Here is a 22388-nt window from a genome sequence, read left to right as displayed (position 1 = left end):
TTGTTAAACCAGAATACAAATCTGAAACAAGTCTCTTTGGTTTTGTCAAACCAGAATACAAATCCGAAACAAGTCTGTTCGGTTTTGTCATAAAAGAGTACAAATCCGAAGCAAACCTGTTCGGATTTGTCAAAGAAGAGCACAAATCCGATACACCTCTCTTCGGTTTTACCAATAAAATATAAATTTGAGGCAAAGTCGTTCGGTTTTGCTTAAAAAGGAGTACGTTCGAGGCAAAGTCGTTCGGCTTTGTTTAAGAAGTAACTTTGAGATAAAAATTTGAAGTACGAATGGTTTATTGTTAATTATAGACAAATACTTGAAAATTAATCAAGTAAGGAAAATTTTTGAAGAGTAATATCATTTCATTCAAAAGAAGGAGGCTCTATTGGCCTCCAAATTACAGAAGTTCAACAATTGCATTAAAGAAAAACCTAAACGCTACTCTTCAGGAGTGTGGATTGAGTCAGCCCGGATCACGGTTTCGGGATTTCCCTCGGTCTCATTTTCGGGCCCAGGGTTCCCTTCGTCCATCGTATTCTCTTCGGAGGTTTCAACATCATCCTCTGCTCGGGGGGCAACACCTGGGTCGGCATCGTCAGGCTCACCTTCCTCAGGCATATCAGCAAAAGACATAAGAGACCCTTGATAGAAATCTTGAGTCATGTCAAACTCAAAACCTTCTTCAAATTGGCCGAAGTTCTTAGCCTGCCGAACGGCCTGTTTGAACCCCGCTTCATGCTGAGAAATGATCTTCTCTTTAGCTTGCTCTTTGAGGGCATTATACGCAGCCTCAGCTTCTTCCACTCGGCGACGTCCTTCATTAGTCATTTTTTGAAGATCCAAGCTCAGAGTATCATTGTCTCGTCGAACGGCATCTAACTCGGCAGCTAGATCCTTATTTTTAGCAGTCACCTCTTCATTGACCGAAATTGCTTCGGCTGCAGTCTTCTCGGCTTCCTCGAGACTTTGCTTCAAATTCATGACCTCGCCGAGAGGCTCCATGGCAAGGTGATGAGCTAAAGCCAATGAGCGAGTTTGCACCTCGTAGAATAACCTCCATTTGGCTCTCACATCTAAGCTGGCCAAAAATTCTTGCCCGAATGGAGAAACAATATCAGGCCGAATCACCGACTCTGCCGGAGCATCTTCACTGAGAAAGGCCCGAGACATCAGTTGAGGAGGCACCACAATAATGGTACGATTGGGGGATGACTCAAGCATTGACTTGGCTTTCTTTGATTGCTCTGGTTGATCATCAGAGCTCTTCCGTTTGGTGTGCTCTCGGTTGGTTTCTTTCCCTTTTTTGCCTTTCTTCTTTTTGCGTTCTGGAGGAGGGGGTAGACGGCTATCAGTGTTGGGACGAGGGGAGGATGCAACAGCCGAAGTGGCCATTTCCCCCGATTGCCGAGCCTCCTTCACTCTTGCAGCAAGAAGGTGGCAAATATTCAAGTCATCAGCACCACTCTTAACCATGATTCCTGCAAAAAAAGATTAAGTAAACATCAATAAGAATTAAGATGGTAAAGGAGAATGGATAGACAGCATACCTATCAGGTCGGCCCACCAACGAGGAGACACTATCAAATTGATAAGAGATCTAGTTGGCAAACGCCGAGGAAGGCGCATTAATAATTTTAAACCTGTTCGTTCTTCGGCTGTCAGCATCTTTTTCGGTACTACGTCGTAGGGCCGAGGGGTATGGGTCCAGTATAAAGGGAATAGACTCTTCCCATCCTTATCAAAGAAGAAGCGTCGCCCGTTCGGCCGTATGGTCACTCGGAAGAATCCGGCCTTGAAGTTTTTGTATGATGAAGTAAAACTATCCAACAATAGCCGATCACTTACTCGGCTTAGGGAGTGCCATTTTTCCAAAATAGTCGACCGGGATGAATAGAAGTATAGAAAGAGAAGTGGAGAAGGCTTAATATGAAGACATTTACACAAGTGTTTGAAGCTCTGTAATTGCGCCCAGCTGTTAGGATGCAATTGAGTAGGGGCCACGTTCAACACTCTCAGCACTCCTACAGTAAACTCATCAAATGGCAATTTGACTTTGAGATCCCGAAGAAGACAGTCATACATGTAAAATGATTCCATCTTCCCACCACTTTGATCAAGGCAAACCATGTCAGGATTTGGAAAGGAATTATTTCGGCATGACCGAATCCCAATCGGGTAGGGATTTTCGTGGGTGTCAAAGTTCAGACAGTTGGTGTAGTCCAGAAGATTAGTGATCATTTGTGTATCCTGATACCGAGAATAATAGGAAGTGACTTCCCCGTTCACCCACTCGTATCCAAGCACATCAGAGGGACCGTATCGTTGACGAGTTGCTACCCGTTTTGTTTTTTCTTCGACTTCTTCACTTCCACTAGTAGAGGTTTCTTCTGAAAAATCGTCACCTTCATCTGGCCTTTCGGCATCAATAGGGGACTGAGACAATTTGGAGTGACTTGATGTATTGGACGAGGACCCCTCGGAGGACGATGACCGAGAGCTGTCAGCCGAAGAACTTGAAGAAGTATCAACCATGGTAATAGAAACTTACCAATTTCTTCACAAAAGCACAATGGATAATCGGATCAGCCTCTAAGCGCTCGGAATAGCACAAGTCGGATTAGAATAATACATGCGAATGGCCCTACCATCTAACCTATTTATAGAATCGAAGAGAAGCGGGAAAATTTAAAGTGTTGAAAAATTGTAACCGTTGGATTTCTGAGATCCAACGGTTATAAACGCGCGCCTCTCCATCTTACCCTAATCGCCATCTCCAATTTACCCTTAAAGAAAGTTTCGCCTTTCTTCAAGGCTGGGGGGCAGTGTACGGGTAGGGGCGTTTAGCCACCCTCTTATCGGCCGCCGAATGGCCGAACCAGGTGGCCGATTGCCAATCGGTCACCTGGATCGGCTTATCTTTATTAATTATCTTTAATAAATGATTAAGGGTTAATTAGCTGATTAAGAAGTATTACCTAATACGGTAAGTATGTTACAGGGCCCATAAGGTCCAGGGCCCACGATTGTCAGTATAAATAGCTCAGGTCAAAAAGGTAACGTCACTGTTCATTAATTACCCTAGATTTCCGTGCTTGTGCTGACTTGAGCGTCGGAGTGCCTTTTGCAGGTACAAAACCTTTTACTCACATTGGATCGGAGCACTAGTTCGGAGCACTCGTTCGGCCTTTCAGAATACGAGAAGACTACTGGTGTATCCTATTTACAGGTACAATAGGTAATATAATATAAGTCATAGCTCACACACTTTGATTTATATTTATCTTATTTATATTTTGAAAACACCCATATAATAATGAAAATATTATATAGTGCATTGTTGTGTGTATCGATGCGATTAGGATTGGTTGCATTTGAAAAATAATTGGCTTAAATTTTATTTAATAATTTCAGACGGATTTAAATCCGCGGGAAATTCTGTTCAGAAATTTCAGACAGATTTAAATCCGTGGGAAACTCTGTTCAGAAATTTCAGACGGATTTAAATCCGTGAGAAATTCTATTCAAAAATTTCAGACGGATTTAAATCCGTGGGAAACTCTGTTCAGAAATTTCAGACGGATTTAAAACCGTGGGAAATTCTGTTCAGGAATTTCAGACGAATTTAAATCCGTGGGAAATTCTGTTCAGAAATTTCAGACGGATTTAAATCCGTGGGAAATTCTCTCAGAAATTTAAGACGGATTTAAATCCATGAGAAATTTTGTCAGAAATTTTAGACGAATTTAAATCCGTCGGAAATTCCGTCAGAAATTCCATCATTTAAAAATCCGACGGATATTTGTCCGTGAGAAATTATCCGTGGAAAATTTAACTTTTTCTTGTAGTGTGGTAAATCTCACAAAGGGTTAGGGTGGGTGCTAATGCAAAATAGGAAAATGTGGTCGATGCCCTAAGTAGAAAGTCAGTGCATATGGCGACTTTGATGGTGAAAGAGTTTAAACTGATAAAGAATTTTAGAGATATGATTTTTCAAAGATCGCCTCATATCACATTAGTTGTAGTATGACTATTGTAATTATGAGTTCCTTAGGATGGTGAAAGAAAAATAGTTGTAAGATCCTAACTTGTGAATAAGAGAATTGTTGGGTACTATAAAATAATTGACTTTAATGTAGTTATTAATGACATCTTAAGATATTCAAAGGAAGAAATTGAATTCCTTGAGACCCTAAGAAAGTTTTAGATAAAGGTCATAAGAGTAAGCTCAGTTTGCACACTAGCATGACTAAAATGTACCTAAACTTGAAGAAAGTATTATGGTGGTCTAACATAAAGATAAGCTAGCTTGTCTAACCTATTAAAAGGTGACAATGGAGCATCCCATTATTTCTGAAATCAATTTCCTCTTCAACATAAAAAATATAGGCTAAATTGTATTTTTAGTCTCTCTATTTTTGTCAATTCACAATTTTGGTCTCCCTATTTTAAAATATAGACATCTAGTCCTTCTTTTTTTAAAAATATGAAATTTTAGTACTATTATCAACTTAACATTTATTGATGTGATATTCAGTGACATGACATATAAAGATAAAAAAATAAAAATAAATAACATGCAAAAAATATTCGTTTGCATAATTGCATCAATTATAACGTTTAATTGATATTTATTTTATTAATAAATCTTACATGTTATTTTTTTAGTTATTTTTATCTCTAAATGTCATGTTACTAAATGTCACATCATTTATGTATAAGTAGACGTTACACCTTAATTATTAATAGATATCAATTTGACAAAAGAATCAAAATTTTATTTTTAAAATTAGATGGATTAAATGTCTCTATTTTAAAATAGAGGGACTAAAATTATAAATTGAATAAAATAGAGAAATCAAAAGTACAATTTAGCCAAAAATGTATTAGATCAGCATGATATATATATATATATATATATATATATATATATATATATATATATATATATATATATATATGAGGAGGGATCTGTTTATTCTAAGAGTAAGTTTACTTATACTTGTTCCATTCAATAATTCATATTCTACATCAAATTTCAACGATCCAATTGTTGAATTTAAAGTTCTTAATGCATAGATCAAATCTGTAAATTTTAAAATAATTTGAAAATCATTTGATACATCATTTCATTAAATCAAATTGACAGATAATTATAAAATCATTTTATACATTAATTTGAATTAATGAAATTAAGTATTCAATGATTTCAAATTTTTTAAAAATTTACAGATTTGATCTATATATTAAGAATATGGTTAGAACTTCAATCTTCAAGTTTTGGAGAAATATTTGTTAAGAGAAATTAATTTCTTAAATAATTCTTAATATTTTGAAGAGTTTGTAGTTAAAATATGACATAATATATATATATATATATATATATATGAAGTTGAAATCATAAGACAATTGTATCTTGTTAGTATAACAAAAAAGAAATAAGATAATTATATATTATGTCATATTTTAACCACAACACTAGTGCAAAAGAGGCTTTTTACGTCTGTATTTTTACGTCAGACTACAACATATCTGACGTAAAAATGACGCGGTGGCATTTTTGAAAATAACGCAAATTTTTTTACGTCGGACAACAAAGGGACCGACGTAAATTAAACAATCTACGTCGGACCCCAGCTATAACCGACGTAGATTGTTGAATTTACGTCGGTCCCTTTGTTGTCCGACGTAAATGAAGTTGAATTTTTGAATTTAAGTTGCGTAGCGCCTCTCCTTCTTCACCAGATTTCCTTCCTGCTCTCCCTGCTTCGCAGCCAACACGTAACGCCTCTCCATTCTTCACCAGATTTCGTTCAGATTTTGTTCAGATTTCGCAGCCAACACGTAACGCCATTGTTTGGGAGCATTCAGATTTCGTTCCCGTTCTTCGCTCATTTCCTACGTTCGAAGGTTCCTTTCTTATCTTCTTCCCTCCTTTCTTTATTCCGTTCGAACGTATCGTAATGTTTATCTGGCTGCAGACAGGAGTAGAAATTTGTACAAGGCCTTCTGGGTTTGGAGACGCAGTCCTGGGTTTATCAAGCAGAACGGGCCGTTCTCCAAGCAGAACGATCCATTCTCCAAGCAGAACGGCCGTTCTCCAAGCAGAACGGGCCGTTCTCCAAGCAGAACGGGCCGTTCTCCAAGCAGAACGGGCCGTTCTCCAAGTAGCACGGTCGTGCTCCAAGCAGAATGGGCCGTTCTCCAAGAAGAACGGGCCGTTCTCCAAGCAGAACAGGCCGTTCTGCTGCACTTATTTTCTTCTTTTTTTTTAAAATTTTGTATGACTTTTTACGTCGGACCTTGGCATGTCCGACGTAAATTCACGTCGGTTTTCGCGCCATAACGTAAAATTTATGTCTCCCGCTTCTACGTCGGATGTTTCTCTGACGTAAAAACCCCTAAATAACCGACGTAAAATGCTTATTTTGTACTAGTGCAAACTCCTCAAAAATATTAAGAATTATTTAAAAGATTAATTTCTCTTAACAAATATCTCTCCAAAACTCGAAGATTGAAGTTCTAACCATATTCTTAAAAGGAAAAAATTATCTAGTATTCATATCACGAACCACATGCCTGCATACATAAATATAATGCTGAAAAATTGTGAATCAGCACTAAATTGATTTATACGGTGTTAAAAAATTGACACGGTGTTTACGGTGGAATTTGTTTAAGGATTCTTTATATTCGGACTAGCATGACAAATATTTCAATTTAGGTATATTATGATTTGAATATTACAGGAAGAGAGAAGGAGGAGTAGAAGATTAGTGATTACTTGTTTCTAGATGTTCCTCGATAATTAACAAATAATAATTTGCATGCACGTAAATGCTAAAATGAACAGAATGAACAATGGATATATTCGCAATACAAATCATGGTTCAAGTTACATACTGTCCAAGAGTTACAATTAACGCACTACAACTATGTGATTAGGAGAAATAAAGGAAGAAACCTATACTACAACTACTCCTAGAACAAGAAAAGAAATGTGGCCGAGAATTGATCATACCCAAAGATAATTCCTCGCACGGAAGCCATGTGTGCAAGCAGAGAGTGCTTGAGAGTTTAGTTCAAGTATGAGTTTTTCCGACCTTCGTAAAAGAGTGTGCCTTTCATACTTATAGAAATCCTCAAGAGCAGTTATTTCTGTGTACACGTATTATGGGCACGTAACTGTTGTCCACTAAGCCCATTACGTGGGTTAAAATAAAACCTCTCGTAACCGTCTGCCCCACGTGTTTTTTGCCTCTTCGATCCATGTTTTATTAACTGCTTTAAGATAACTACTCAAACTACTTTAAGAAACCTCCAGTAACCTTCTTCATTTATTTTCGAGCACCTCTCTATTCGACTCGACTAATAGTTTTCGACCCATTACGCACGTGAACAAATAGGGCTGCTGATACGATCCTGGTATGTGTTCGACCTTTATCTCCCTTTCGAGTAGTTTCATAGATATAGCTTTCGAGTAGCTTTCGAATTCGGGGTTTCGAGTAGCTCTAACAAATGCCCCCCTAGGAATTCAGTTTCGATGAACATGCTGGGTGAGAGAAGAACTGAATTCCTATGAAGGGATCTCTTCAATGCTCTTCCAACTACTTGATGTCAATTGATAACCTTTCGATGAAAACCTATTCTGACCTGTACCCTGATTTGCATTTAATGCACATGACCATTTGATGCGACCTTGATGGCAACAACGACGCGTGTTTCCGTTGTTTCACTGTTATCAAAATATTCTGGTGGCTATTTTTATTATTTGATTTGAATTTTAACTTGAGTTACAGGCCCGTTTCATCTTAAGCCCATTAAAACTCTTTTTTTACCCTAGGGTAAAACCACATTCACTACTTTTCTTCTTGGCGCTCAAGTCTTCTTGCTTTCTGCTACTGCGTTTGTTGGCTTCTTCCTTCTCCGGCAACCTTCATTCCTTCATTCTAAGCTCTTTGCCTTCATCAATATTTCCATCGTCATGGCCTCCTCTGCTGTGTCTACCTCTGCTGCCATAGCTTCTACATTGTCTCCTACTGCCGCTTCTGCCTCATCTCCAACTATGGCTTCTGCTTCGTCTCCTACTGTGGTTTCTACATCATCTCCTACGTTGGCCATTGCAACATCCCAAGCTACAATGGCGACTGCAACCTCCAGTCAGTCCATTCCTTTGTTGATGAGTAATGCGCAAGTTTGCACTGTCCCAGAGAGCAATGAGACCTTCGTACCCATTCCTGGCATGGAGGAGGCTAGCCTCAAGATTTATAATTCTCAGGTACTTTTTCCCTTCTCCCTTGAGAATGGTAACTTGCATGCTTTTCTAGGACCGTTTATTGGTCAAAATAAGAAGAAATTTGGCAATACTTTGTTACCTGAGGATTCGTCCACTCTACCCTTTATTCATTCGCCAGAGATAGATCTTTCTTTGCTTAGAGACACTACCAAGATTTTTAGGGCCTTCCCCCGTCAAAAATAGGCATTTGGAATAGTTATTTCGTGTAGAAAATGAAATGAGTTCTTCATGGGTCGAAACTGGTATATTTGAGTTCATTCAGCTTGCAAAATCTGACTTACATCTGTTCAACCCACAAATGCTCTTGTCTGCGATTTTCTTCTGGAATAGGGAGACGCGAGCCTTCGAATTTCCCTGTGGGTTCGTTTGCCCTACCTTATTGGATATTGCTGCAATAACTGGTTTAACCCCTTTAGGAGATAGATTCCACCCTGATGTTTTCGAGGACGAAATTTCGATCAAAGAACTTTCCATCACATGGGATAAGAAGACGTATCTAGCTTTCATCAATGCCCATGTAGGACAACCCGAGACCCCTGTTTCGCCTTCTGAACATATTGCCTTCTTAATGTACTGGTTATCTGCTTGCGTTTTTTGTACTCCTTCGCTTCAGGTTCCAAAATACTAATTTACTCTTGCCCAAGCCTTACATTTGAAAAAGAAAGTTTGTTTAAGTAAACTTTTATTGGCCTCCTTGTATACCTGTCTCGATGAAGCTTCTGAAAGTCTTTTCCGAGAGACTGGACCTCGAAATCTTTCTGGACCATTATGGCTACTTCAATTATGGCTCAATGCCATTTTCGAGAAGAAACTATCCCTCACTTCAACCTTCACTCCCACCTATGAACTTGAGGGTGCACGTTTAACCACTTTGACCCCTCGAAAACGTTTAGTTGACAATTTTGCAACATATATTGACGCCATTCTAAGCTTCACTGAATTTAGTGAGGATTTAGCTCCTTTCATTCGACCCACCTTGACAGGTCCATCTTGGCTTCGACAAAATAACCAGGTTTGGAATATCACACCAGCTTCTGTCGAGATGTGGGCTAGATTTTTATCTTGGGACGTAATCATGTCTGGCATGAGACAAAAAGAAGTTAGGATCTATCCCTACAAGCCTCAAATGTTTGCTCGCCAATTTGGTCTGTGTCAGATGAAGCCTCTTCCCCTTCGGAGAAAAGAAAGTATTGACTCTGACATCTGTGTCGATACGGGAAACTATGAGGAAGTTTTAGAGTTTATTCTTCGACCTGAAAAAGAACTTAGATTCACCTCATGTCGTTTCTCTCTCTCTTTCTTAGTGTCAAAGTGTTATCTTCGATGGTGGTGTACATATCATATGGATAAACTTCTCGATTTTGATGCATTTTTAAAGAAGCTGATTAACTCTCCTCTTTCTTCACATGGTCCCAAACAATCAGGTACTTTCAAGAACTGAATTATTATTTATCAGTTTGAGCAATTTTTTAAAATGTGTTATCGACCTGACAACGTTGGTCGAACCATCTTCGAAGCGTCCGTCTCTCTATCGAAAATGGTACAGAGGAACATTCGCTCGAAAAAGGTAATTAACCCTAAAGGAAAAACTAATTTCGAAAAATTTTGTCCTAAAAGGATACCTCCTCTTCCAAATGCTCTTTTTGGTTTGGCTAAGTATTTATCTCACCCTCCTTGGGTAAAAACGCTCGACCCATTTTACCTTGAACATAAAGCAATCCCTGTAAAAGATCGAGTTACTTACGCGAGATGTTCCTTGTACGATTTTCCTCGAAGAAGATGGTGGCCTCTATGTTGGGTCGATAACACTAATCCTCCCCCTCGTAAATGACTAAACCCAAGAAAATTTTTGATTTCTTGACTGTCATAACCTCCTTCACTCATTATGTTCTTACACAGCTGCTGTTTTCCAACGTGTTCCTCAACACGATGAGCAAAATCCCGATTGGGAAAGTGATGATAATGATGATGCAAAGGGATCATCATTACAAAGTCGAAAGATAAAAACCGCTGCTGACAAGGTTTCGTTACGTTCTAAGGTACAATTTTTTTCGATTTTTTGCCCTTTACTAAAACTTTTAGAATTTATTTCACTGTGCCTCTTCTGGTTCTTACATTGCAGAGTACTGAAACCTCGAAAAAACAAAGAGTGGGCTCTGACAGTACTAAAACTGTAAGTAAACTAACTTGCTCAACAATACAGGTGCTACCTTACTTTTAGAGTTTTCTAGTTATCACAATTGTTCTTTCACTTTTAGGTCTTGACCACGAAAAAACCTAATAAAGGGAAGGGAAAGTTGGTGGCTCCCCTTTCCAAAAAAGCTCAGAAGCCTCCCACTGAGAAGCTTCTTAAAGATGCCATGAAATCAATGCCTAAGGTATTTTTATTTTTTGATTTCGACTGGATTTTCTCATTCAACTTGGATATTTCTAAAATGCTTATTCGTCATAGGGCACCGAAATCATCAATATCGATTCTTCTCGAGAAATGTCGAGAGATATTCCTCCTGTCACTGGGGCATCTCAACAGGTTTATTCTTGCTCTTTCCTAATTTTCTATCATTTCGTCCGTGAAATGTTTACCAACAACTAACAACAATTTGCTTATGATCTCATCATTGATTTGTAGTTAGCCACGTCTCAGTTGAATGTTACTGAAATAACTTCGATTATGGCCTCGATAAAGATTCCTCCTCAGGTCGAAGAGGATAAGGTTCCCCTGTCGGAATCTTTGGTGAATGTGGAGACTTTGCGAGAGTCTGCCCAAGGTGAAGATTCTTTTACGCTCCAACCCCCCTTGAATCCAAACAAGGGTATATTTCTTTTACCTCTACACCTTTATCGGGACTCTTAACGGAATTCTCATATAGCTATTTTCTCTTTTTGTGCAGATTCAACTGAGTCTCCTAGGCCCTTCACTACTTCCCCCTCGACTCAAGGAGGTGCTACCTCTTCCATTCAAGGCCTTTCATCAATTCCTTCCCCAGACTTGGACTTCATGAGCTTCTTTAACGATGAGGATGAGGATATTAACAGTATCTTCGAGGTGTTGGACAACTGGACAAGTGGTCCATCCGGGTCAGAGCAGGAAAAAGAAAAAATTGTCGAGCAAGTGTCTGAGACACCATCTTATCAACCTTTGCTCGAATCTTTTCGATCGAAAGCATATGTAGAAGACCTTGATCAAGCCTTTCTCCTTCCTGGATTTAAGACAGAGGTTGAGCAGATGGTCGAAGATCTGTTGTCTTATTCGGATCTTCCTCCCGAGGTTCATTCAGAGTTGCAGGAATTTATTAAGCCTTTCAACCTCGCATGGGATCTTCGAGCTCAATGATCCACTGCCTTCCAGGAAGTGTCTCAGATTGAGATCGAAAGCGAGGACGATCGTGTTAAGCTCGAGAGCCTTCGTGAGGAGTTGATTTCCATCAAGAGCTCAACGGCAGAAATGATTTCTTCCTTGCAAAAATTACAAAAAGAGGAGGAAGATATAGAAACAACTATCAAGGCTCTTCAACATGAATTGGACAAAACCCGCTCGAAGAAAGATGGCATCAAGGTCCAAAGCCAAGAAATCAAGCAGCGTCAAACAGGTCTCAAAGATGAAGGCAAGGCCATATCTTCTCGACTTGCGAAGACCTTGGAACAGAAGAAGCACTTGGAGGCTCAATGCACTTCTCGAAGGCAAAGCCTGGATGAGGCTTATAAGGCTTTCAAGGATTTTAAACCAAAATTTTGTAATAATTAGATTTCCCTTTTTTATCTTTGCTTTTTTATTTATCCTTGAACAATTAGCACTCTACCCTTTTATGAAAGCACTTTAAATATTTCCCATTTATTACTTTTCTTGCATTCGAATTTAATTCTCTAATAACATACGCATTGCTGGAATATACTTGCTCGACTATAAAGGGACCATCCCAATTATATGACCACTTCCCTAAGTATCGAGATTTCTGGTCTACGGGAAGGATAACTTTTAATACCAGGTCCCCAACTCGAAAGCGTTGTATTTTGACTCTCTTATTGTATGCTCTTTCGACTTTCTCCTTTTGTTGAACAAGGTTTTGTACTGCGATTAATATTTATTCGTCTAAAGATATTAATTCATCATACATTAAATTCCAATAGTCTTCAGTAGGCAAATCATTCTGTTTTGCACGTGAATTGATTGTAAATTAATATCTAAAGGAAGAATAACATCATGCCCATATACCAATTTATAAGGAGTAGTTTTCGTGGCATCTCTAGGCGAATTCCTATAAGCCCATAGAATTTGAACTAGAGTCTCGTGCCAACTTCGAGGCCTGTTCGATATATGTTTTTTGATTAATCCAATCACTACTTTATTAGTAGCCTCGACTTGACCATTTGCTTGTGCGTAATATGGGGTTGAAGTTACTAGCTTAATTTCTCTAGATTCGGCATATTGAGCAACTTTTCGACCTGTAAACACTGTGCCCTGATCAGTAGTAATTGTTTGAGGAATGCCAAACCTTGTAATAATATGATCCTCGACAAAATCAATTATGTCTTTTTGCTCGACTTCTTTTAAGGGAATAGCTTCAACCCATTTTGTAAAATAATCTATGGCAACTAATATATACTTGTGGTTTTTCGAGGATGGTGGATGTATTTGCCCTATAATGTCAATTGCCCACCCTCGAAATGGCCAAGGCTTAATGATCGAATGTAACTCACTTGCAGGTACCTTTTGTATTGGTCCATGTTTTTGACACTCTTCACAGCTTCGTGCGAACTCGATGCGATCCTTAAACATAGTTGGCCAATACAAACCTTTTCTCGACAAAACCCATTTCATTTTTTCACCTGCTTGATGCGCTCCACAAATGCCTTCATGTATTTCTGCCATAGCTATATAACCTTCATGAGTTCCAAGGCATTTAAACAAAATTCCATCGAAACCCTTTTTATATAATTCATTGTTCAACAAGACATAATTGAGAGCTTTTAGCTTAATCTTTCTTTCGACCTTGATATTAGGATTTTGTAAATATTCGATCAATTTGCTCCTCCAATCTGGTTGACTCGAGGAACCAATACTCATAATCTCTCGATGCTCCATCAATTCATTTTCTGTATGAATTAGATACTCGAGACACTCTTTACCTACTTTATACCCTGAGGCTATTTGAGCCAACTCATTTGCAATGGTATTCGAGTTTCGAGGAATATGTTGTAGCTCAGCTTCATCAAAAGCATTAAGTAGCTGCACAACTCGAGTTTTGAATTCAATTAACTTTTCGTTTAAACACTTATACTCTTGCATTAATTGTTTGATGACTAATTGTGAGTCACCTCGAACTGATACGTTTCTAGCACCTAAATCTTTGAGGATTTCGAGTCCCGTTATTAGTGCCTGATACTCGGTTTCATTGTTCGAGTATCCCTTATATGTTTTAAATGATAACTTAGTCGGGAACCCTTGGGGAGAGATGATTAAAAGACCTATCCCAGATCCTAATTCGTGTTTCGAGCCATCGAAATATAATCGCCAAGGCTTGGTGGTTAGGTAAATAATTTCTTCAGTTTCATTCGAATGATCTGCGATAAAATATGCAATTATTTATCCCTTAATTGCTTTTAGCGGCTCGGAAGTTAATGAGTATTCAGTTAACGCGAGTGCCCATTTGCCGACTCGAGAATGTAACACAGGTTTACACAACATATATTTAATCACATTACTTCGACAAAATATTACAACATCACGAGTCCTAATATAGTACTTCAACTTAGTACAAGCAACATAAAGACTTAAACATAATTTCTCTAAAGGGGTATATCTAGTTTCTGCTCCTACTAACATTCGACTTAAATAATAAATGACTCTCTCGATGCCATTATCATCATCTTGCGCCAGCATGCCCGCAATAGTCGAATCGCTAGCTGAAATGTACAACTTTAGTTGCTTCCCTTTAGAGAGTGGTGCAAGCACTGGAGGATGAGCCAAGTAAACTTTGATTTCATTGAACGCTTTCTGGTGCTCCTCATTCCATCGAAATTCCTGCTCCTTTTTTAAACGTAGAAGAGGAGAAAATATTTTAGTTTTACCAGACAAGTTCGATATGAATCTTCTCAGAAAGTTTACTTTACCTAGGAGAGATTGAAGTTCTTTCTTGTTCGATGGAGGTTTAGTCTCCATGATAGCTTTCGTCTTATTTCGATTAACTTCAATTCCTTTCTGGTGTATGACAAACCCCAGAAATTCTCCTGCTGTAACACCAAAAGCACATTTTAGAGGATTCATTTTCAAACCATGTTTTCTCATTCTCTCAAAAGATAATTTTAAATGGCTTAGGTGATCCTCTTTTTGCTTTGACCCAACAATTATATCATCAACATATACTTGTACAAACTTACCAATTAAATCATGGAATATTAAATTCATTGCCCTCTGATAAGTAGCACCTGCGTTCTTTAATCCAAATGGCATCATTACTCATTCATAGACGCCTAAAGCACCTGGACATCGAAAAGCAGTTTTCGACACGTCATTAGCTGCAATATAAATTTGGTTATATCCAGAATAACCATCAAGTAAACTCATAATTTCATTACCTGCAGCAGCGTCTATCATAGTTTCAGCAATGGGCATAGGATATTCATCTTTGAGAGTTGTTGCATTAATATCTCGAAAGTCGATGCATACTCTGAGTTTTCCATTCTTTTTTATAACAGGCACGACATTCGATATCCACTCAGCATACCTTGAAGTTCTGATGAACTTCGCTTTCAGTAATCTCTCAATTTCTTCCTTGATTTTTTTGATTACTTTAGGAGCGAATCTTCGAGGACTTTGCTTCACAAGTCTCTTTCCTGGGATCATGGGTAGCTTATGCTCTACCAATTCTCGATCTAATCCTGGCATTTCATCATAATCTCATGCAAAGCAATCTTTGTATTCATGCAAAACTCGAATTATTTCGTCCTTCAATTCCCCTTGCAAGAACTTACTAATATAAGTTACCCTTTTATTTTCGACAGTTCCCAAGTTGATTTCCTCAAGTGGATCTTGAGATTCTAACTTATGTTCTCCCTTGGTTGCTCTTTCGAATCCCAACGGTGAATCATCGAAAATACAATCTAGCTTGGATTCCAGTTCTTGCTCTTTGCCTTCTTTCGATTGTTCGACCTCCTAGTCTCTTTCTATTTTTTCTTTTTTTGTTTTTCTCGAGCCAACCTGGTCCTCTTGGTTTTTCTCTGTTTTTTCTCTTTCATTTTCTTCGACTTCGCAGTCTACATTCCTTTTCTTTCTTTTTTGTTTTTCTTTTTCCTTTTTCACCTCGAAATCCATCCCCTCTTTCTTTTTTTTGTTTTTCTTCGGCCAAAGTGGCCGTGCTATTTTTATCAACCTCATTTGAACATGCCTCTTTACCTTCATCTTCTTCGGCCATATTGGTCGTTCGATCGGCCACATAGGCCGATATTCGAGCTAAGAAGCTCGAGTAAGGATCTTCATCCTTCATTCCTCCAGTGGAGCCGAATCCTTTTCGGCTTGAATCACAAAACCTTTCTTCACGTCCCAGCAGAAAGTTTTCTTAATTCCTTCTTCCTCATCCATCACTCTAGAATTATATGCGTCGAAAGGTTTGGTCTTTGCAAATTCTGTCAATTGTTGATTAGAAAAATACATACCGACCTCATACGTTTTTTGGTCAGCCTCGAGAACTTCCAACCCTTCATCATCGTTCCAGAAGAAGATCTTTTGATGCACCATGGAAGGGACGGCTCCTACCCCATGGATCCACTCTCGACCTAGCAGGACATTAAAATTCGCCTTGGATGGCGTCACTATAAACATGGTGGTCCTCTTTACACTCCCAATTTGCACATCAAGTAAAATCATGCCTTCAAGGTGTGAAGATTTTCCTGCGTAGTTTGAGATCATTATATTGTGAGGCTTCAAATCAGCCAAGGATTTCCCAAACCTCTTCAGCATTATTTTGGGCAAGATATTCACAACTGCGCCTCCGTCGACCAAAACCTTATTCACCTTTTGCCCCTTGATCATCAATGTTAGCAATAGAGGCTTAAGGTGTCCTTTCATTTCTTCTGTAGGAGAGTCAAACACGACAAAGTTGAATTTGGGGATAACCCTCGAGATTTGATTGACCCATATGATCTTCGACTCATACACTACTAGAAAAATTAAAATTAGAGAGGGAAAAAATCTGTCACTAATCTTCAAAAAATCCATCACAAATAAGTTAGTGACGGAATTTGTGACGAAAATGATTCCGTCACAAAATTTGGCGTCACAAAATATTTACTGACGAATTATTTTCTCCGTCACAATTAGTGACGGAATTCAAGCATCACAAACAATATAATTTCCGTCACTAATTTGTAACAATAAATGTTTAGAAATAAATAAAAATCCGTCGCAATTTGTGAGGGATTAAATCCCTCGCAATTTGTGAGGGATTAGATCCCTCGCTATTTGAGAGGGATTAAATCTCTCGCTATTTGAGAGGGATTGAGAGATATGTGAGTCCGTCACAAATTGTGATGAAAGAATCCTTCACTATTTGAGAGGGATTAAATCCCTCGCTATTTGAGAGGGATTGAGAGGTATGTGAGTCCGTCACAAATTGTGATGAAAGAATCCCTCGCTATTTGAGAGGGATTATATCCCTCGCTATTTGAGAGGGATTGTTTGCGACGAAGAAAATCCGTCACAAACTGTGATGCCTATTATTGACTAGAATCCGTCACAATTTGCGACGCCATAATTCCGTCACAATTTGCGACGGATAAAACCCGTCACTGACTGGGTTGAATCCCTCACAAACTGGGCGTCTTTGATGAATTACTTATTAAAAGGTTTTCTGGTAATCAATTACCCATTTCTTGTAATCGATTACCAGACAATGAATTACTTATTAAAAGGTTCTCTAGTAATCGATTACCCATTTCTCGTAATCGATTACCAGACAATGAAAATTATATGTTCGAAATTTACTTATTAAAAGGTTCTCTGGTAATCGAGTTTAAAATTAACAAGCCATCGAGTTTAAAATTTAAATTCATCTTTGTATCTAAGTAAAACTTTATAAAATTTAAGATCATCAAATTAGTACAACTCAAGCATAAGTGTAAGTTAGCAAGATGTTACATCTAAATTAATTATTAAAAAGATTAAAAATATTGTAAAATTTATTGTAGCAATTAAATTCAATTATGCCAGGAAAGAAGAGACACTATGTGTTTGAGTGTTTGTCTATTTTTAAAATAAATTAAAATTAAAATAATAAACTCACTTGGTTTTTTCTTTTGTATCTTCGTCTGAATCCTCTGTTGCAGTAGTGCCAGTAATGTTATCTTCCCAAAAGATTCCTTTGCGTCTCCGAAAAAGTCTTTCACTTTATCAAGAACGGTTTTTAGTTGATCTTCTGTTGGGAGCTTGAATTCAGAAAAACATAATATATTAGTGGGAGAGTATCCAAAATAAGTTAATTAATTAGAAAGTATACATAATGTGGACTATTATCAATAAATCCTAACTCATATATATATATATATATATATATAAGGTTTTGAAAATATAAGTTTTGTGTATCTTAAGTTTTAATGAGGAAACTATTGTTTTAAGAGTCTGGTAATCGATTACGTATACATATAATCGATTACCGGACAAATGAAAATCATATGTTCTAAATTTACTTATTAAAAGGTTCTCTGGTAATCGATTACCAAGTATTGTAATCGATTACCAGAGCCTATTATTCTGGACTAAACAATAACATTTGTCTTCTGAAATTTTAATAACAAGTAACTAAGTGTGCTATATAATCCTATCAGCTGCAAACAATCATTGAAAAATGCGTTTATAGTATGTTAATGGAACAATATGTGACATCTAAATAGTCCAAATTCCAAAGTAAAAATTATGTCAAGACAATCTTAAGCACTACTACTAGTAGTAAGCAACACTAGACAAGCAATAAAAGAATTGACAAATTAATCAGTTAGCACCAGTGTCACATATAGCATATATTGGTGCAATTCAGTTTTCACATGCAGTCATATTTTGTGGTTATTGGTTTTCTCAATTTGTGGTTATTAGGATCAGTTGCTGCAATGCTATTGGATCAAATCAGATTTTAACACTCTATTAAGACTACTGTTGTTGTTGTGGCTACTACAAACTTAATATGCTAATACAACATATATATGTATGATAGAGTAAAAATGTAATAAAGCAAACTAGTGAAGCAGAGGTATAAGGGTCCTCTCTCAACTTTAGAAAATGCCTCAGCTTATAATTGAAGGAAAATGACATTTAGGATTATTTATAGTTGAACAAACTAGAAGGAGACATGTAATAACATGAATAAAGTACAAGCAACTATGAAAAATTCATGCAGCTGAAATTAACTTAATGATTCATAAGGTATAAAATGCTTTGAAAGAGTTTAAAGTTTTGAACATACAATAACCTTTAGAGAGGAGAAATAAGTATGGTCCACAAGTTCTTTATACATCTTTCTTTAACAGGAGTAAAAATCTATGGCACATATATTAGAACATCCATATATGACATACACACCAAAGTGTTTCGTTCCACATCTAGCATATGATATATTCTTCTTAATGACACACCTACAGAATTCTGCAATTTGATTTAATTTCACAACTTCACGTGGTCCTGGGCACATGGTATCCACGCAGCAGTTTCAAACTTACTAAAGCCATGAGGCTCGTCCCAGCATTAGCCAATTGCTATGAAATGACACAAATGAAAATGAAGATTCAAACCATTTTTTTTATCTCAAGAACAAACACTAAAACGGGAATTTTTGTCTCAATCACACTATCATACGAGCATTGCATATGCTTACATAACCCAGTAATCCCAAGTTCATTTCTCACAGTAGTATAAAAAAAGCTACAACAGAAGAACTAACTCTTCTAAAATTTTCTCCAGATAGCCTTTTCTTATACAGTTCATAATAAACTAAATCAACTCACTTTAGCAAATAGACAATTCAAAAGTAAAATCACAAGTTTGATCAACAGAAAAGTCAGTGTCAATCAGACCAACACAAAATCATCTTAAGTTGAAGCAGTAGAATGTTCAGCACTAAGATAAAAAATTAAAAAAAAATGTTAAACATACCAGCATAATATCCCCGCGGATTCGAATCCGGATACAGTGATTCAAGGGGCTTCACAGGACCCCATAATCTTCTATAAGAGGGACTCTGCAGCACAAATGACAAGAAAAGATTTTGAAACCCAAAAAAAAACAAAAACAAATGCACACACACAAGTAAAGCACAAAAGCTCAGCCAAGGAACCGACAGATCCAAGCCAAGGAACAAAAATCAACATTGGACTAATTTCCGTGAACAAAAACAAAAACAGCATCTGACTAACCCATATGCGGAAAATGACACCGAATGCACACCCTTGAATGTATCACCCTTGTCATTTTCCTGAGCACAGCCAAAATTTTGAAAAGCATACACTACCTAGAACATAGGGGTCACCGCAGAAATTCAAAGAAAACAGGGAAGGAGAAATTGAAGAAGTTGAATAGAAAAGGAGAAATTGGAAAGGAAAAAGGTGAGATCTTTGTGTGATTAGATGATTATGGGGAGAATTGGTTTCTCAAAGATGGGTCTCCAAGAGAACAGGGAAGTAAGTGTCGTGGCCGGCGAGGGAGTCTCCAATGTGTGCTAGGGCAAGAGCTAAATTTCGGAGGGATTCTCGAATGGAGGGAGCCTGGAATGGAAGGAAAAACCTAGGCAAGAGCTAAATTTCGGAGGGAGTATCGAATGGAGGGAGTCTCGAATGGAAGGAAAAAGCTAGGGCAAGAGCTGCTAAATTTCGGAGGGAAGAATACCTAAATGAAATTTAATTGTTATACATGTAGGACGACAACTGATAAACTAAAAAAGCATAAAGAGAAAATGAAACACAAAAGGAAAGCAAATTATATATATATATATATATATATATAAGAGGATGGATCTTTTTATTCTAAGAGTTACATAGACTTACTCCATTCAATATCTCATTTTCTCTATCAAATTTCAATGATCTAACCGTTCAATTTAAAATTCTTAATGCATAGATCCAATATGTAAATTGTTAGAAAATTTAAAAATCGTTTGGTACTTCGTTTCATTAATTTTAATCAATGTATAAAATAATTTTATGATTATCCATCAATTTGAATTAATGAAATGAAGTATCAAATGATTTTCAAATTTTCTAAAAATTTTCAAATTTGATCTATGCATTAACAATTTTAAATTGAACAGTTTGATCGTTAAAATTTAATGTTGAACATGAGTTATTGAATGAAGTAAGTCTATGTAAACTTACTGTTGGAGTAAAAGGATCCCTATTCATATATTAAATTAGGTTATCACATACCATTATATACACTTCATGTCTTTAAATGTTTTAATAAAAATTAAAATTAATAATTAAAATTTATTTATTTATTTCTTAAGAATTGAGGGTTATAATATTATCCATTATTTTGGAGACAAAAATCAGTTACAAGATGACGTAATATATTTTCCCTTTATCTATATTACTATATAGATAATCAAACAACTATATATTTAACTATTTTTCTTCCATTCATTTTCTCATTACCTATATTTTACTGATTTACTACTTAAATATAAAATTCATAAATCAATTAATAAAATGAAAATTTAATAAATTACTACAACTTGGAGAGATATTTTTTAAATCAATTAATCAAGATTAAGAACAAACATAATTATTTAGTGTAATTATTTTAAATATAATGTTTTAATTTTTAAATAAAGAACATTTAATCTAGCTAGGAAAAGTTACATTGACCCCTACTTGAAGTTTTTCTAAATGATGTTGTATATATATATTCTCAAATTTGTAAGAAAGAATTAATTTTCTTATTTATTTATTTAATAGTGGCACATACAATTACTACTTATATAAGATAATACTATTTATTTATTTAATAGTGGCACATACAATTACTACTTATATAAGATAATACTATTTTTGGCCTAGTGGCCTACCATGGTCATGTAATCGATTACCAGTGTGTGTCTGCTTGTTTAGAGCTGTCAAAGTGGGCTCCAGCCCGTGGGTCAACCCGGCCCACCTTGAAAACGGGCCGGGCCGGGCCAAAAAAATGAAATAATTTATGATAGGTCAAAAAATGTGACCCGGCCCACTTTCGACCCGGCCCACCCGGGTTGAACCCGTGGTGGGCCGGGCGGCCCACCTGACCCACTTACCAACCCATCCCCTAAACCCACTAACAACTCACTTAACTATTTATTATTATATATGCATTATTTTAATAAGATATCTTTTTTTTTATAGATAAAGATAAAATTAATGTTGAATAATATGAAATTACTATAAATTTATCTATCCAAACCTCTAATAAAATTTAATATTGATGAATAATCACTCTCATGAAAGATTTTTTCTTTTTTTTGTTTTAATTTTTTAAAGTTGCACACTTATTAATTTAATTTTAATGTTGTACCCATGATACTTAGTTTAATAATTTTTACTTTAGATTAAATATTATTTTATATTGAAATTTATTTTAAATTATAATTTTTTTTTAAATAAGGTGGGTTGGTGGGCGGCCCGTTTAGCCCACCAACCCGTGGTGGGCCGGGCCGGGCTAGAAAATTTTGCATAATAAACTTGGTGGGGCCGGGCCGGGTTGGCCCACTTAAAAAGGGGGTTGAGGTGGGCCGGGCCAAACGGGCCGGGCTGGCCCGTTTTGATAGCTCTATGCTTGTTCAGGTATATGTAATCGATTACATAGTACTGTAATCGATTACCAGTGCGAACTTCACTTATCTGGGTAAAGTGTAATCGGTTACCATGGAATGTAATCGATTACCAGTGCCAAAAATGCACAGAATCTCAAAAGGTGTAATCAATTACCATAGTCATGTAATCGATTACACGACTCCTCTGCACTTAAAAAAGTGCAGTTCGTCTTCTTCCTCACGAAATAACCTCCATAGCCTCCGCGCCCTAACCTCTACAAATTACCATATCTTCCTCAAATCTCAACGAAATTAAGTCCCGTTTGTTCCAT

At 36.9% G+C, this 22388-nt stretch overlaps 1 protein-coding gene across 2 annotated transcripts; it reads right to left on the bottom strand.

Annotated features, from left to right (window-relative positions):
• Positions 1-248: 248 nt before the first annotated feature.
• LOC145950179 (uncharacterized) lies at positions 249-20421 on the bottom strand. 2 transcript variants are annotated; one of them, XM_083061233.1, is made up of 4 exons: positions 19789-20421; positions 19434-19518; positions 17575-17716; positions 249-1481 (listed from the first exon to the last, which is right to left on the bottom strand). In XM_083061233.1, the coding sequence occupies exons 2-4, from the start codon at positions 19437-19439 to the stop codon at positions 442-444; spliced, it is 1188 nt and encodes a 395-aa protein (XP_082917359.1). In that variant the 5' UTR covers positions 19440-19518; positions 19789-20421; the 3' UTR covers positions 249-441. The 2 variants fall into 2 exon arrangements, with proteins under 2 accessions (XP_082917359.1, XP_082917358.1); XM_083061232.1 differs by having other exon boundaries at positions 19694-20413.
• Positions 20422-22388: the final 1967 nt, after the last annotated feature.

Source organism: Cajanus cajan, chromosome 7 (assembly GCF_000230855.2).
Source record: "Cajanus cajan strain Asha chromosome 7, NIPB_CcT2T_4, whole genome shotgun sequence".
Taxonomy (NCBI): Eukaryota; Viridiplantae; Streptophyta; class Magnoliopsida; order Fabales; family Fabaceae; genus Cajanus; species Cajanus cajan.
The sequence above is the reverse complement of the archived record's forward strand: the minus strand, read 5'-3'. Positions and strand labels throughout refer to the sequence as shown.

Excerpts from the sequence above, each read along its gene's own strand:
- LOC145950179 (XM_083061233.1), bottom strand. Across the intron at positions 1,482-17,574 it reads GATACAAAAGAAAAAACCAA|GAATCATGGTTAAGAGTGGT; the intron begins GTGAGTTTATTA and ends CTTTTTTTGCAG.